We start from the raw sequence: 16,794 nt of genomic DNA, 5'->3' as shown, positions 1-16,794 counted from the left end.
AGTTCACACAATACTTATCTTCTTTTTTTTTTTATTAATCAGAAGGGGTACCAAATAGTTGACCAAATAAAAGGCATCGTGTGATACTATTTTATTTAATTAAAGAAAGTTTATAATGTGAATACATGTAAAAATACCTGTTAATATTTTACTTCAAATGATACAAAGTGTACTCTTTGATAAAATCTAATGTGGTAGATTGGTACTATGTGCCTATGGTGTTCCTGTTAATTGATTATGTAAAACTTGATCGACTGATTTATACTATTTTAGATGAGATCCCTACTGGTGTGCCATCGACCACATCCTCACCAGGTCCAGATCTACCATTCAATGTTACAGGTAAGGTAGTTTAAATTTTGTAGATTTCAGAGTTAATAATAGGATAATTAATTGGAAAGAGTGAATAACCAAAATATTATCACGAGTGACAAAGAACATGAAGATTTAAAGAGTGTGCGGAACTTGTTCCGCGCACAAGTTAAATCCTTAAGCATTCTTGGCACAAGTGATCATATTTTTATTATTCACAATAATCAATTAATTATCCTATTTATTACATAGATTTTTTTCATATTTTATCGATATTTTCAGCATGAATTTTAATTTTTGTGATCGGCAGATTGATATAAAAGTTGTGATGTTTTGGCAGAAGAAAGTCCGAGGGTGAAATTACCGAATTTATTTCACAGTGTGAATTATCGAAATTTATTACACTGGGAACATTCAATAAAACACTACTATCTATATAATGATAAGTTTTACTTCATATCAGAGAAGAATGGGCTATCCATTTTAGTTAAATCATGTTAGTTAAATTATCGGTAATGCTTGGTATAGATTCTATTCAAATAAATACAATAGGTTCTTATTTATAGAGGAATCATTGATAATTGACAACCCTTGGGAAGTGATAATGCCCTCGCCTGTGACTATAGACATTGTCAACATTTCTGTCAATATCACTGTCTCTTGGGCAGTCAATTTATCAGGATAATGCCCTGTATAAAAGCAACTATTGTATAAGTCTTACTATGTCCTACTTTGATAAGCAGCTGATTTATAGTGATGTTATCTGTCTTTCCATCCTTAATTTTGAAATGAATAATTCGAAACACGTTCAGACATGGCACAAACTAGAATCAATAGTGTGACCTAAATGGCTGATTGCACCCAGATTTGTCTGATGTTACAAGTTTGGTTTGTAATTTAAAATACCAGGTTTATTTTTTTTTATTAATTACCAGTTGTAATTATGACTGATTCATTAGATTACTTTCACACCTGGGTGTCCAGCTTCTTATCATTTACTCCTGGATACTTTTAAATATGATTTTAAAGTACATGTAGCTTGAACTTACATTGTACATAACATAGTTTTATTTTTACTTTACATACAATGTTAACTTTTTGTTTGCAGTGTGCTGTTCAAAAAAGGGAGTCAGTAACAAGTGCCTAGAGCTTTGTGATTATAACTTCATAATAAATGCACCTTCATCCAAGTTATATGCCTTGGCGTTCGAATGCAGTAATGATTTTTCAACTGTTATAGAATGTGGGTCAGGTACGTGGCAGTAATGATTTTTGTACTGTTATAGAATGTGGGTCAGGTACGTGGCAGTAATGATTTTTCTACTGTTATAGAATTTGGGTCAGGTACGTGGCAGTAATGATTTTTCTACTGTTATAGAATGTGGGTCAGGTACGTGGCAGTAATGATTTTTGTACTGTTATAGAATGTGGGTCAGGTACGTGGCAGTAATGATTTTTGTACTGTTATAGAATGTTGGTCAGGTACGTGGCAGTAATGATTTTTCTACTGTTTTAGAATGTGGGTCAGGTACGTGGCAGTAATGATTTTTCTACTGTTTTAGAATGTGGGTCAGGTACGTGGCAGTAATGATTTTTGTACTGTTATAGAATGTGGGTCAGGTACGTGGCAGTAATGATTTTTGTACTGTTATAGAATGTGGGTCAGGTACATGGCAGTAATGATTTTTCTACTGTTTTAGAATGTGGGTCAGGTATGTTGGTTGTTCTATGGATAGTAACTCTATTAAAATGTGTACTGTGTACTATGTATCGTAGTACTTTCACTTTTGGTAACCAGTTTTTGCCCTTGTGAAAATTGTTGAATAGTATAGATAAATCTTGAAGTATTTAAATTTAAAAATCAAAATGTATTTGTATGATTAGCTGTAAAAATCCTTAAAAGTTCAACTTTACTTCAAATTTTATGCCAAAATAATAAAATAATGTCTGGAAAGAAATTATAATACACACTTTTGTATGATGGAAGCTAAGCTGTCGTTATATCTTTTTGCTGTCTACTGGACAATGATTTCTTAGTTATTTCAAAGATCTGCCATTTGTAAGATGGAAGCTAAGCTGTCATTGTATCTTTTTGCTGTCTACTGGACAATGATATCAAGGTTATTTCAAAATTTTTCCACAGTATGATTTTAGGCTTAACATGTGAGGGATGAAGTTGTTTGTACTCAAATAAAAACTTTATTGATAATGCACTGCAATGAACACCCACTATACCCCTTTCATTTAAAGCAATCTTTCTGAAGGTTCATCAGACTGTCGGATATCACTGGTAAAAATGTGACAGGTAAAAAAATTCTGGAATGCCACTGGAAGTCTGGAAAATTTCTGATATTAGTCATTCTTGATTTGGTCAAAATGGCCGGTAAAACTTGGTTCGGTCCTGAAAATAGTATGTCATCACCGAATGTCCTGACAAAAGTGAACCTTTGGAAAGACTGTTAAAGTTCAAATAATTACTTCTGAATTACATACTTCATTTGAGACCAGGGTAGGAAACTCACTCAAATTTTAGCCAGTCCTGATTACAATTTTTGAATATATTTACTATATGGCTTTATAAACTTTTGCTTTAATTAACCAATCCTGCCAAAAAATAGCCAGTCTCAGGCTGGTGAGCAGGTTACTATTTCTAACTTTGTTTGAAACAGAAAAGTTTTGACCCATTCATGTTTCAGACACCTACATATAAGTTCAACATTGTCTCATTTATTCTATTTTTTTGTGTCCTGCTTTCATAATTATGAGCAACAAGGTAATCTTACCACAGCACTGTGTGTAATCTGTAATTATACAGCTGACTTAATAGAAATCACCACCTTTTCCACCTGTCAGTCTGTTAATTCAGTCGTACTTCATTTTAATACTGGTTCTGACAAATTAATTTTTGGGCAAGTTTTAACATTTTTGAAAAAGGTAAAATGAAACAAAATTTTTAACTGTGTGGAAAGTTGGATACTGTTTAGCTAATGATCTACAGTTTATATCTCTGAAATCAGTAGCAAAGGTTAGCATTCAGTTTAAACATATAAGAAGAAAAAAAATCAAAATTATTTGTGAAATACAAATTTATGATTACAGTTTCATTTTACATCATATAGTCTTTGAAATACTTTTTGCTATTTTCACAAGGATGAAAAAAAACCTCCAGTGCTAAGAGCACTATGTTGATACTGTTTCTGCTTTATTAACAGAAGCACTTTGATGATACTACATGTATTTACTGCTTCATTAACTGAAGCACTTTGATGATACTACATGTATTTACTGCTTCATTAACAGAAGCACTTTGATGATACTACATGTATTTACTGCTTCATTAACAGAAGCAGTTCGATGATACTACACATATTTACTGCTTCATTTAAGAATTGGCTATAATAAAAATTTTGTCTATAGAAAAATAACATAAATTTTCCATGTGCATATTGTTTATTGAGCGAAGTGCAATAAACAAAACATGCACATTGAAAATTTATGTTATTTTTCAATAGACAAAATTTTTATCACAGCCAATTCTTATAAATTAATTTTAAAACATATTTTTATCTTTAAACATGAAAAAGTAGCTCTGAATTTAACTGAATAGGGGTGTGTCAATATTTTTTATCCATTGAGATATAACAAAATTATTTTAACCAATCAAATTACAGTGTTTTTCTCAAATTAATTTATTAACAGATGGTCGTGACCACTCGTCATGCTGTAAAAGGAGAGGCATTGCAGACAGTTGTTTACATGTTTGTAAAGGTGAAATGAAAGATACCGACATTCTGTGTGCATTCAGTGCACCAGATATATCCCAGTGCTTCCAAGAGGGTGTAGGTACGGAAAAAAGTCAATCTGTAGAATTTTTATCAGCACCATTTTTTTCCACCACAAATATATTGTGATCATGTAACAGTATAGCTTTGTCATCACTTAGTTTCTGTGAAACAGGAATATATTAGAATAAACATGTATGAAATATTAATGAAGTTGCCTTTTAATAAACTGGCTTGTGAAGTTCAGGGGATATGGTGATATGTGGTCCTTCCTTTTTTTTGTACATCCATTCCACAGAGGGGTACCCTGTTGGAATACATTGAAAATGAAACTTTCTCAGAACATTTATTTCAAAATATTGAATGTGTGCACCTGTTATTTTAGATTTAGATTGGGATGATTCAGGATTTTTTTTTCAGAAAGGTGGGTCTTCCATAGCAAAACATATACATGTATCATTACAATTAACTGATTTCTATTTGAGATTGTCATAATTCTGTGTCCTTAAAACTTGTAAGATTTTTCATTCCTTATTTTTTAAATATATATCTGATGAAAAATAGACCAGTGAGGAAAGTGTCATGTGCACTTGTACACTTAAGGTCACTGACTGTACTTGTTGACTGAATTATGATAGTGTTAACATCACAGTAACCATTAAAACATGTTGATGTCATTTTTCATAATTTTTTTTCTGAAAACCATTCAATAGTTGAAACAAAGAAATATTCACTGAGTTCTTATTTTCCGCCCCTTTTTTCTAGTCTATAATACTATGTTTTAACTCCAAAATAAAAGCTGAACTAAACAACAGTATTCATCAATCTGATTTTGCTTATCATTTCTCAGTTTGTAATTTAATTACCTGATTAAACAGTAGATATGAATATAAAAGATATTAATATTTCATTCTAGATTTCTAATTACTATGAAGCCAAGGATTCCCCATGCAATCAATTTAAATATATGAAATCAATTAGGCAGGACACCATGGGGATATATAATAATTGAAAAAGATCTACCTATACATGTATTTTAAGCAATTTTATCCCTTTTTTTATTGCAGGCTAAAAACAATAGTAGGGTATTGTATCTGTATGACTTTATTTCTAGTTATTTTACCAAGACAACCAAGCAATGTCTATATATCTGATTCTGCCTCCCATTCTATATCTGTGACATGGTCTCCACCATTGGGAGGACCTGCTGTGGAATATTATGATGTCTACTACCAATCACTGTCCTTAGGCAAAAAACAGGTAGGAAAACATATGAAAAGATGAAACATACAGGCTTTCCTTTACCATTTTAACACAAGTTGTAGTTTTACAAAATTTGGCTAAAATGCTAGTATTAGTTTGAAGGGTAAACTAGTCTTGTTTATATACTGAAAACTGTGAAATTTGTGTGGCAGTTTTAATTTTGCTGTTTTCATACAAAGATCTGTAACATGAAATTTAAGCTGTTGCGAATATATCCGTCAAAGAACATTACAGTACAATTTGATGAAGGATCCAGAATTTAAAACTGCACGAAAGCAGATTTATTGCAGAACCTGCCAAAAAAAGTTGACATGAAAACTTCCCTGTTTACTGTATGTTAACCATAAAAATGATGTTGCAGACATCACATGTATCTATCAGTCTTTAGGTTTCTATGTATTACTTAAAGAAATGCATATTGTAAATGTGTGAATTATTGTGGGATATTTTCAGGATTTGATAGTTCATACACATCACATTATTACAGGGTTTTAGCTAGAATTTTGAGGGCTTTAGTCACTTTTGCGTAGAGCACGAATGACATATGGGTAGCAGAATTTTGTAAATTTTTTTTGAAATTTTCAGTTACACTATTCCCAATAGGTGAAGCATCATGAAGATTTTGAATTGATAGCAAAATATTTAACTGTTAATTGTGTGTTTTATTGCAGAAAATGTTTAAGAGAACCAACAGCACAACATATATTATACAGAACCTAGAGAGTGGCTATGAATATACTGTATATGTTATTGCTGGTAACTCAAATGGATACAGTATACCCAGTCCTGCATTGAAAGTATTCCTGCAGCCAGATGGTTAGTTTTTTGGTTTATGAAAACTTATACACATTGATGTTATTCCCTTGCTATTGAGTGGTTAATGATGTTCACTGCTCGTGTTCAGCCATTTTTGTCAGATTTTTGGACTCCTCTGGTTTTATCCATTTCATAGCATTGATATTTTTTTGCCTAATGACCACTTATCTTGTCATAATTTCATTTAACACACCTTGAAATGTTACTTGCGATTATTTTTTATGAAAACCTTGGGGGTTTTTAATAGAAAAATCTGGAGAAATTCTTTTCCCACTAAAATTTCAAAGGCTTATTGCTCAAAAACACACTAACCCATCAATTTTTTTCTACTAAAGTTCTAGCACCAAAGATCTTTTAAAATTTCACAACCCTTTGTAATCCTTGTTATTTTTAAACAGAGCCACTTTTAGGATGAATTTAGTACACAATGAGTGGGAGTTACATTTCCATTGTTTAAGGTAGATCATATTTAATATTTTTGTATAAAGATTTTCCCAATTTTTCTCAAATATGACCTTCAATGAAAATACTTCAAAATTTTAATGTAAACAATATAGGTCACCAAACTTTAATTTCATGAAAATTCAGCTTTATTGTAGGTGTATTGTCCCAACATTGTTAAGCCAAAGTTTAAGGGACCAGGCAAAAATATTTGAGTTATCTGAGGTTCTAGTCATCTGAGGTTGAGTATGACCTGGAAATAATTTGGTTGAGGATTGTATATGCATTTACATCATTTGTTGTGCTTGTATATGTACATGTACTTGACTTTACACACGGTGCTTTGTGAGGTCTTGCATTTCATATTGGAAGATATTGTTTTGTTTGTTGTATATCATGATTTAAGTAGTTGTCTTTGTAAGAATCATGCAAAATTTGAAAAATGTGATACACCCCAAAAAAGGCTACATATTTTTATTTTTGTAATTAAGTTTGTTTTATGGGTCTATACTTTGAAATATGTAATTATTCATTCAAATCTGCCTGCTCTTAGGAGATAATCAATATTGAAAATCCAATAGATTCTATTGTGTTTGAGTGTAATTTACAGAGTTATCTCCCTTAATTTTGAAATCTACAGTATATTCTATATAATTTTTATTTCCTAAGAACAAGGGTTACATGAAAAACTGAATGTCAATTTCTGTTTACTTTGGCAATTTAAACAAAATATCAAAAATTAAAATATGTAGGCTTTTCACCCATTAATCACATTTTGCTTGATTCTTAGCTGGAGTGCTACTTAAATACTGAACAGCAATAAGTGTTTAAGAGATATTTCCTTTTTTTCTACCTCGAAAATGTCATAAGTACATACAATGCTGCTTTTAATGACTCACAATCAGAAATATTGTCAAACCATGTGTTGTATGATAAAATTATACATTCGATGGCAAAATGAATAAAGTTGTTGAAATACACTTACTGTCTTCTGTTTGATGTTTAATGTAATGTACAATTCATATTTTTTTTATTATTATCAAAATATATGAAATCACTGTTAGTGTGAATTCCATCGTGTTTTTAATAAAATTTGTTTCTTTACACTGCACTCGCTACTTTTGGTTCATTAAGCGTACAAATCAAGCCGTAAAGAGTGTCAACAAGTAACTTCGAAAGGCACGCTGATTGTTGAAAAACACACTTCGATCATGGTTTGTAATTATACAATCAGTTTTCCAACTAATTAGTTCACTTCAAGACATCAGGGTTAATTAACCTTGGAAGTCCTATCGAGGGGACTGATTGAAAACCTCAAATTTTCTGAGTTAGACACATCAAGGTTCCACTGTATTTAAAAATGGTTTTATCAAATTTGTTGAAAATTTATATCTGAAATAGATTGTACTGTCCAATTTTGCTTTAAGGGCAAGTAAAACAAATGCATGTGCTTCTTTTACCTTTTACTTTCAGTTTCTATTTAATCCTTGTAAACAGAAGTAAGGACTACATCAATTGTACATCAGCTTTTTTCTCAACTTGCATTTTATTTTGTAGATCATACCTTCAACTGCACTGATAACTTTACAAAGAAAGCTAAGATGAGTGTTGATATCATGACAGTTTTAGCCACAAAACTGCTCACCAATGCTACTGTAGATGATTGTAAAGAGCAGTGTTTAAACATGTCATACCATGACCAATGTACTGGGTTCTTGTTTATACTGGCCGAAAAGAGATGTATTTTACTCTATGGACAATATGGACACCAGCGACCAGTGGATATGATTGACTTATACACTAGAGATTGTGATTTTGAAAGTGAGTTGCCATGATAAATAATCTTAGAATATTGAAAAGTTTGGTGGGATGTTATCTTTTCCTTATTTAGCTTTTTTCCTTGGAAAATTTCTTTTTTTCTTTCAAATTTCAATACAGTTTTCATGAAGTCTTTTAAGAAAATTTGATCAAATAGTTTAAGTTAGCTTAGCTGAACATTTGAAAATATGATATATGTATTGAATATGTTTAGAAAGTGTTCATAACAATTTTAGGTTTTCATACACATAGGTTTCGTCTACTTTTCAAATCCATATTTTACCCCTACATTGAGTTTTTGCTGTAAATTTACTTATAATTTTGTCTATTCCAAATGCATTGGTCGTATAAAATGAGACCTGAATTTACTTACTGTAAACCAGTCTATTTCGTAGAAAATTACTTTCATGTTTCATGGTTTGAATACAATTTCCCAGCTATATAACTTTGTAACTTACCTCTCTAACCCTGTATTCCACAATCCATCAGCTATATTTTATTTTTTGTTGGCAAAGAATGTATATTTAAGCTGTTTAGAAATACTGTAAATGTACTAATCTTGGCAGTGTACTATTTTCGTGGTGGACAGAAAACCAAGGACAAGAATTGCATGCAAAATTTATTTTAACATTATTTAACGCTAATCATATTTTTGAAACTGTGAAAATTGATACCGGCAAATATGCTTTATCTACAGAATCTGAGAAAATAAGCAACCGCTAAATTGATAAATTTACAGTAACCTTTTCCCCCATTTGAATCATTAGGACTCTACTCTTTTTTCATAGCTACATGTTAGAATGCATACATGTAGAATTATTTGGTTCAGTTTCTTCTATTTTGTCATTTATTTCTTTCAGAAATCATCATAGACAAGCCTGACATAAGTGGACCTGTTACATGGAAATCTCAGGAAGGTACATATTGTCATTTTCTTTATAAATCCAATAAAACATGAATAACTGATTATAAAATTTGATTGATTGATTAATTATCATCCATGTATGTTTGTAAGCACAACTCTTACAAAAGAATTCATCAGAACATCCAATGACGATTTAGATGACGCAATATAGTTCATGCCAGTTTCTCTTAATGTAAGATACTGTGAAAGTACTTTAGTCCGGGGGGTACTAATTTTCGTGGTTTTTCGTGGGTCGGCCAAATGACAAAATTTGGTTCCCAACGAAAAGGATATATTGATGTGTATACTGAAAACCTCAAAACCATGAATACAAGAATCAACAAACTTTTGTTGCTTCCTTAATCCACAAAAATTGGTATCCACGAATTATAGTACTTTTTTGGGGGGATATCAACCAAATCTCCTGAGTAGAGAGTAAATTGGCTATTTCAGAACTTTATACCTCTAACAAACTCAGTGCTTTATTTACCTCACCCCTTTATGCAACGTAGTACAATACACTGGAAACAGCTTTGCAGATTTGTAATGAGTAGTGGTCATGCCATGTGAAGTTTTTCACATCCTGTAAATCAGAACAGAGTGATACTTAGTAAATCAGAAAGGAGATTGATATCAACCATTGAGGTCATAGGTCTGCAGAGGAGATTGATATCAACCATTGAGATCATAGGTCTGCAGAGGAGATTGATATCAACCATTGAGGTCATAGGTCTGCAGAGAAGATTGATATCAACCATTGAGATCATAGGTCTGCAGAGGAGATTGATATCAACCATTGAGGTCATAGGTCTTCGGAGAAGATTGATATCAACCATTGAGGTCATAAGTCTGTGGAGGAGATTGATATCAACCATTGATGTCATAGGTCTGCGAAGGAGATTTATATTAACCATTGAGACCACTGTTCTTATTCACTCATTTAGTTTACATAATGCTCCAACACAATCACTTTACTATTATTTTACAGAGTGTTGTGTTCATCACAATGTTTCCACTTCATGTCTGGATAATTGTAAGACAGGCAATGCCATAGCCAGTCCTCAGCAATGTGAAGAGGATTTCTCCACTGTTATTGCATGTGCCACAGGTAAGTTAATTATAGAACATGGTATGCAATGAAAAGCCCTTTTGGCAAGGTGAGCTATTGCCATCACTTGGTGTCCGTTGTTGTCATTGTTAACAATTTTTCAAAACTCTTCTCTTCTGGCACTACTTAACCAATTTGAATCAAACTTGGTATCAATTTTCCTTGGGGTATCCTGCATAGCAAAGATGTGGGGATTTTTGATCTGTCGAAAAACATGACCTCCATTACTAAAAATAGAACAGAGGGGTCAGACAGTAATTTTTCGCATATATCTCCAAAACCGTTAGGTTTAGGCAAATTCTTTCAGTTGCTGGAATGATCCTTATTATAAGGCCTACAAAAGTCTTCAGGGATTAAAGTTGTCAGTCGACTCCTTGTAATAGTTTTTCCCTTGAAAGGTGGAATATGACATTCTTTTTTTTATTTTTACAGTTTCCAGCCAATATCATGAAAACTATGATAGATAGAAAGAAACTTTCAATTGCTGAAATGATCCTTATTATAAGTCCTACCAAAGTCTTCTCGAGTCAAAATTGTTAAACAACATCTTGTTAGAGTTATTGCCCTTGAAAGGCAAAATTTAACCAAGTGAGCAATTCAGGCTCCTGGGAGCCTCTTGTTTTCTATGGGTTGAAAAAATTTTTTTTGCAATATTTGTTGTAACAAGGACTTTCATTGGAAAACATCATAAATTTTTGGCGTCAGTTCCATGATTTACTGTTGGAAATAATTTACGTTATTTAAGTTATTTTAAAGATTTTTAATGGTAAGTTTTACAAATACATTTAACATGTGCATTAGAATGGACATTACTGTATTGTATTTAATGATTTGTCAATGTCAGTCTAGATTTGATAGAGGGACAGAGAAGAAAGGATGATACTATTGACTGGAAGGGGGGCAGTAAAGAAGGCATGATACTATTGACTGGAAGGGGGACAGGAAAGAAAGCATGATACTATTGACTGAAGGGGGACAGGAAAGAAGGCATGATACTTTGACTGAAGGGGGACAGGAAAGAAAGCATGATACTATTGACTGAAGGGGGACAGGAAAGAAGGCATGATACTTTGACTGAAGGGGGACAGGAAAGAAAGCATGATACTATTGACTGAAGGGGGACAGGAAAGAAGGCATGATACTTTGACTGAAGGGGGACAGGAAAGAAAGCATGATACTATTGACTGAAGGGGTACAGGAAAAGAAAGCACATTTCATGTGTATTATCTTTTATTTTTCAGATGGTAGGAATCATTCTGCTTGCTGCCAAGCAGCTGGTGTACCCAGATCTTGTTTACCTTATTGTTGGGGAGCTGTGATGGATAAGGACCACCCTGTCACTCAGCTCTGTTTAAGTTATACCAGAATGTTTGTTACTTGTTTTACAGAAGGAACCAGTGAGTTGAATGGGCTCAATTTTAAATCTCATGTTCAGGGAATTAGTCTATTGCATTGATTATGGTTATCTTTAAAGAAGTTTTTTGAACGTAATACATTTTGTATCAAATGGACTTTATTGTCATATGCATCTACCACAGATTGGTTATTTGTAAACAAAAAAAATACAGTGGTGATAAGTATGATTAAATAAATATGTAGTATATGAATGTATATACATACATGTATATTTGTGTAAAACAGCATATAGGAATCACCTTTTCTGTCATTACGTCTGTACATCTACCCACATGACAACCTCTCAAGAGATTTTGATGAAATTTTAAAGGAAGGTTAGGCATTATCTGTAGATATGCATGGAGAAATGTAACAGTTGTTTAGTTCTGAATTTTAGACTACATTGTAGATGTGGATTAAGGCTCAATATTATTGTCCAATGCCTGCAAATAGAGATAATCCAACTGAAGGGTTTAACATTTCAGTTAATTTGAAGGAGTATTTCCTTGTGAGATCTGAACCAATCCATGCAACTATAATTGTGACCATCCATCGATTACCAATCATTTTTCGATCTGTTAAACTGATGCTCGGTTAAACATATTTTACAAATTAGTTTGTTTTGGTTATTATTTTTTACTCAAATTCACTACATGATATAAATTCAGACATGAAGTAATTTACTTGTCTTTACAAGTGTAAATGTTGGTTTATCAATTTACGCTCAAATAAATTTAATATGGCAATTTTAATGATTGGATCGGATCGAAGTTTTGAATCTTACATGAACTAATCATCCATTATTTTATACAACAAAACTATGATCAGATTGGTCTTTGGTTATTAATCCATTAGCCATAATTCAATCATCTGTCCTTGATCTGTTGAATAGTTGTGTGGATCTTTCAGAAACTGTATCAAATTTTCAACAAAGAATTAAAATATGACATAACAAATTGATTGAGAAATTACATGAAGTTCTTGATATGTGCAACCAATGTAGATTTATTATTAGTAATATTTCCTTATAGTTGAAATTTTGGTTACTTTCAGAAACATTGCCGTCAGTACCTAAAGAATTTAAAGCAACAGAAATTAGATCAACATACATAGTGTTATCATGGACTCCACCAGACAAGAACTGTGAAGGTCCCAAGACAGGGACTTGTACTTATGTTCTCCAATGGAGACCTGGAGTACATTTGAAACAAGTAATTATAATTATAACAATGTTCTACATAGGAAGAATTGCTATATATTATTTATACATATATAATGTAATTTTCCAGACTATAAGTCAATATTTTCATTCTGCAAAGTGTCAGACTCTACTTAACTTCCACTACAACTTATATAAGGATTTTTCAAGAAAAAATGTTCATCTACAATTCATTTCATTAGGTTTGTTTAGTTCACTTTTGATTGCTTTGATTCAAAATTTTCGGTAAATTGCAATACACGAAAGCTGTCACTCAAACAGTCAAACCGGCGATGAACTTCGAAGATTATTGATCTGTGCCCCTTCCTTTTATGAATGAATACGACGATGTTGATAAAAACTTAGAAACTTTAAATCTGTTTAAAGGTATAAAATATATATACAAACTCTAGAAGATATTTTAACAAAACTCTTTATTAACTGGAAACAACATTATTGCGTGTTCCAGAAAAGTTGGTCTTTTAATATGCACAGATATACCCATTTATGGTATGTCGTAACACATTCGCACATGGCTCAAATTATAATCAGTAAAGGTGTTATCTAAATGGCTAATTGCAACCAAATTTACTGGTAACAATTATATTTTATTGTATTTTATAATACCAGATAATATTGTTTATTAAATACCGCTCGTAATTATGACCAACTCATCAAACAAATTTCCTGCTTATTTCATGCATGAGTGCCCAAGCTTGACATGTTTACGATTTTGTACACCCAATGATCTAAGGCTTCAGAGCCATTGACACACCATTCTATAAAAATAATTTAACTCTTGGACAAAGTACACTTTAACAAAAACATTAATATTAATTTAATTCTATACATGAAGTCCAGTGGAATACAGATAATTACTTTTTCTGGACTATAATTTGTTGTGGAGTATAGGTCAAATTGCTTAATTTTGACCAAAATTGACGAAAAAACATAGATAGGTCAAATTTGCCAGATAAGTCAAAGGTCTGACATGTGCAGGTTTTAGGCATGGGCAACATCCTGTATAGTATACTGAAGCTATATTGTGGTTAGGTATCACATATTGGCATTGGGTCATAGTTTCTTATATAGTATATCCTACCCAGTATGATCTGTAATGATGTAGACACAATCCTCGAAATACATGTAGATAATTATATTTTTTACAGAGTGTGAGAGGGACTTCATTCAACCTAACTAATCTTAACCCAGAGACTGAGTATATGATTTCTGTCTCAGCTGCGAATACTTTTGGCAGTAGTTTACCAACTCCTATTCTTGTTGTTAGAACCACACCAGCAAGTAAGTACCAAATCTTAGGAACACAGTTTTTTTTTAATCAGAGGACAAGCCCACAGTATTGTGAAAGATGCCATCAGGAGTTTCATTTTTACAGATTCTGTGAAGTTTCTAGGAATTTTGACTGCAAATTATGCTCTGCTGATTAAAACACTCTTTATAGTGCCTATTCTAACCTCACACAAATTTAAAGATTTTATGGATATAATCAACAATATTGTTTGCCATTGAGTATTATAAACAGGGCCGAGTTTCCTTTGTCAGTCTGTCAGTCCATTACACTTTTCTGTAACAGATTTCTCTGCTTCTATTAGAGAGAATGTATATTGCTTTTTCATGATAACTTGTACCATGTCACCCCTTTCCAGTTTCTCCATTATAACTCATACCATGTCTCCCCTTTTCAGATTCTTCATAATAACTTGTACCATGTCTCCCCTTTCCAGGTTCTCCATGATAACTCGTACCATGTCTCCCCTTTCCAGGTTCTCCATGATAACTCATACCATATCACCCCTTTCCAGGTTCATCACTCCTCTACTTTATGTCAAAGGTACGACTTGATTTGACGGAAACAGTTGAATGGAAATATATTTAAACCTGTCTATAGTGACCTTTCACTTTTCAAGGGCCATTGATAGGCAGGGGTCTTTATACAGAGGTTATCAATGCCTTTTTGTAGCATCCTTGAACTATTCCAATAAAAGATTTTTAATGTCTTCATTCGTAGTCATAGTCATTAAACACCTTGAGTTTTCGTAAATTCTGAATCTGTCTTTTCCATTTGCCAAATAATTCTGCAACGTTGTATGCAGGCTTCCCACTGTCTAAAAATTTTATAGTTTCCACTTTCTGGTAATGATACAACCTTTTTCTTTTCCGAGAAGCCATTTTTTGAAGTAGATTTTCCATTGCAATCATGTAAACAGTATTCACTCATGAATGTAGATTATTTTTCACTCAATTTTTCAATTGTCAATATGAATCTCGTTCACTGACTGTAAAAAAATGGCATAATCAGTTATTGTTTCATTGACTGCTGTAAATACAGTTTCATACAAAATCTCCTTTTGAATGAAATCGAAAATGTCAATTTCCAGTTTCTTCTGAGCACAGGGATTTGCGTTTGGGGAATGGATTCTGATGGTTTTTAGTCACTTTGTACAAGTTGTTGTTATATAGAGTTCAAATGCATGTGAAATTTTTTGGGAGGGATGAAAAAAGGTTGCTATAGGCAGGAGGTCATTCTGGGAGGGGGTCGCTAATACAGGCCCAACTGTATTCCTAGCATGACTTAGCCTGCAGCATCTTGTTCCCTTTTGTATGTCATTGTTTTTCTGTTTTTGTTTGCAGAATACATTGTATGTGATTCAAAATACAATAAAAGGCAATGAAATATAGATATTATGTTTTGCATTTCAGACGCTTTCGCTGTGAATTTTTATATACGACCAGGAAGAGTCATTGACAGTGGAGAATCTGTTGGACTTGTATGTGCAGTGTATGGGGCTCCAGATGCTATGGTTGAGATGACATTTAAAACGAAACAAATTACCACAAGCCGTGAATATCTTATTAGCAGTGTATCAAAATCTGATAGTGGATGGTATACTTGTACTGTAAAGAAAACCCCTCAGGACCAAGACCCTGTTGTAAAAAAATTACATTTACCTGTCAGATGTAAGTAATTCATATCAGAATTTAATTGTTTGTGTCCAGTTTTTGTTATACTCGAGATACATATTTAATAATGAAATGTAGTACATGTATTATACCCCCCCCCCTTTCAAAGAGGGAAGAGGGGCCATACTGCTATAGCTTGTGGGTCAATTTATTCTACATTATTCTTGTAGTAAACTAAACAGCCAAATGTGCCACATATGATAATCATATGGTGCTCGATTCATATGATAATCATATGGTAATCATATGAAAATCATATGGTATTGAACATGTGATAGTCATATGATTATCATATAATTCTCATATGATAATCATGTGTTTGTGAAAAACATGATAATCATGCGATAATCAATTGTAAACCAAAACATGATTATCATATGGTGCTCAATTTATATGATAATCATGTGATGCAAACCATATGATTCTCATGTGTGGCACATTTGCCTGTGTAATGAATGTGAAATAAAAATAAAAGTACAAGTTTATTGCCACCTACCAATGTTTCAATGAAGTACAAGGAACTGCTGAATCAAATTATAAAAAGACTTTATGATGGATGATCACAGTCCTGTCAACATATTTTTGTTTTGTTTAGTTTTTTTTCTTTTCTTCAAAATTTAAAATAATATGAAATGCAATCTAATTTCGTATTTTAAAAAGTACTAATTACATTATTATAAATGATTTTTAATATTATGTACAATATTATTTAGTCTTTATTCTGTTTATTTAAATAATGGGATTTTGACCATGGGATTCATCCATAGAAGCATGT

General features: G+C 32.3%; 1 protein-coding gene across 4 annotated transcripts in view; it reads left to right on the top strand.

Annotated features, from left to right (window-relative positions):
- Nucleotides 1-16,794, top strand: part of LOC148619808 (Ig-like and fibronectin type-III domain-containing protein 2) — a 77,332-nt gene that overhangs the window by 36,061 nt on the left and 24,477 nt on the right. For all 4 annotated transcript variants that reach the window (XM_088580101.1, XM_088580104.1, XM_088580103.1 and 1 more), the window contains exons 16-27: nt 274-342; nt 1,421-1,564; nt 4,012-4,155; nt 5,209-5,354; nt 6,029-6,173; nt 8,172-8,435; nt 9,293-9,349; nt 10,325-10,444; nt 11,686-11,841; nt 12,893-13,050; nt 14,207-14,339; nt 15,759-16,016. In XM_088580101.1, coding sequence (XP_088436227.1) covers nt 274-342; nt 1,421-1,564; nt 4,012-4,155; nt 5,209-5,354; nt 6,029-6,173; nt 8,172-8,435; nt 9,293-9,349; nt 10,325-10,444; nt 11,686-11,841; nt 12,893-13,050; nt 14,207-14,339; nt 15,759-16,016 — 1,794 coding nt within the window. The remainder of the gene's footprint in view (nt 1-273; nt 343-1,420; nt 1,565-4,011; nt 4,156-5,208; nt 5,355-6,028; nt 6,174-8,171; nt 8,436-9,292; nt 9,350-10,324; nt 10,445-11,685; nt 11,842-12,892; nt 13,051-14,206; nt 14,340-15,758; nt 16,017-16,794) is intronic.

Source organism: Perna viridis, chromosome 4 (genome assembly GCF_037379345.1).
Source record: "Perna viridis isolate PV_CMFRI_1.1 ecotype Kerala chromosome 4, ASM3737934v1, whole genome shotgun sequence".
Lineage (NCBI taxonomy): Eukaryota > Metazoa > Mollusca > Bivalvia > Mytilida > Mytilidae > Perna > Perna viridis.
Note: the sequence above shows the minus strand (reverse complement) of the source record. Positions and strands in the feature narration are given on the sequence as shown.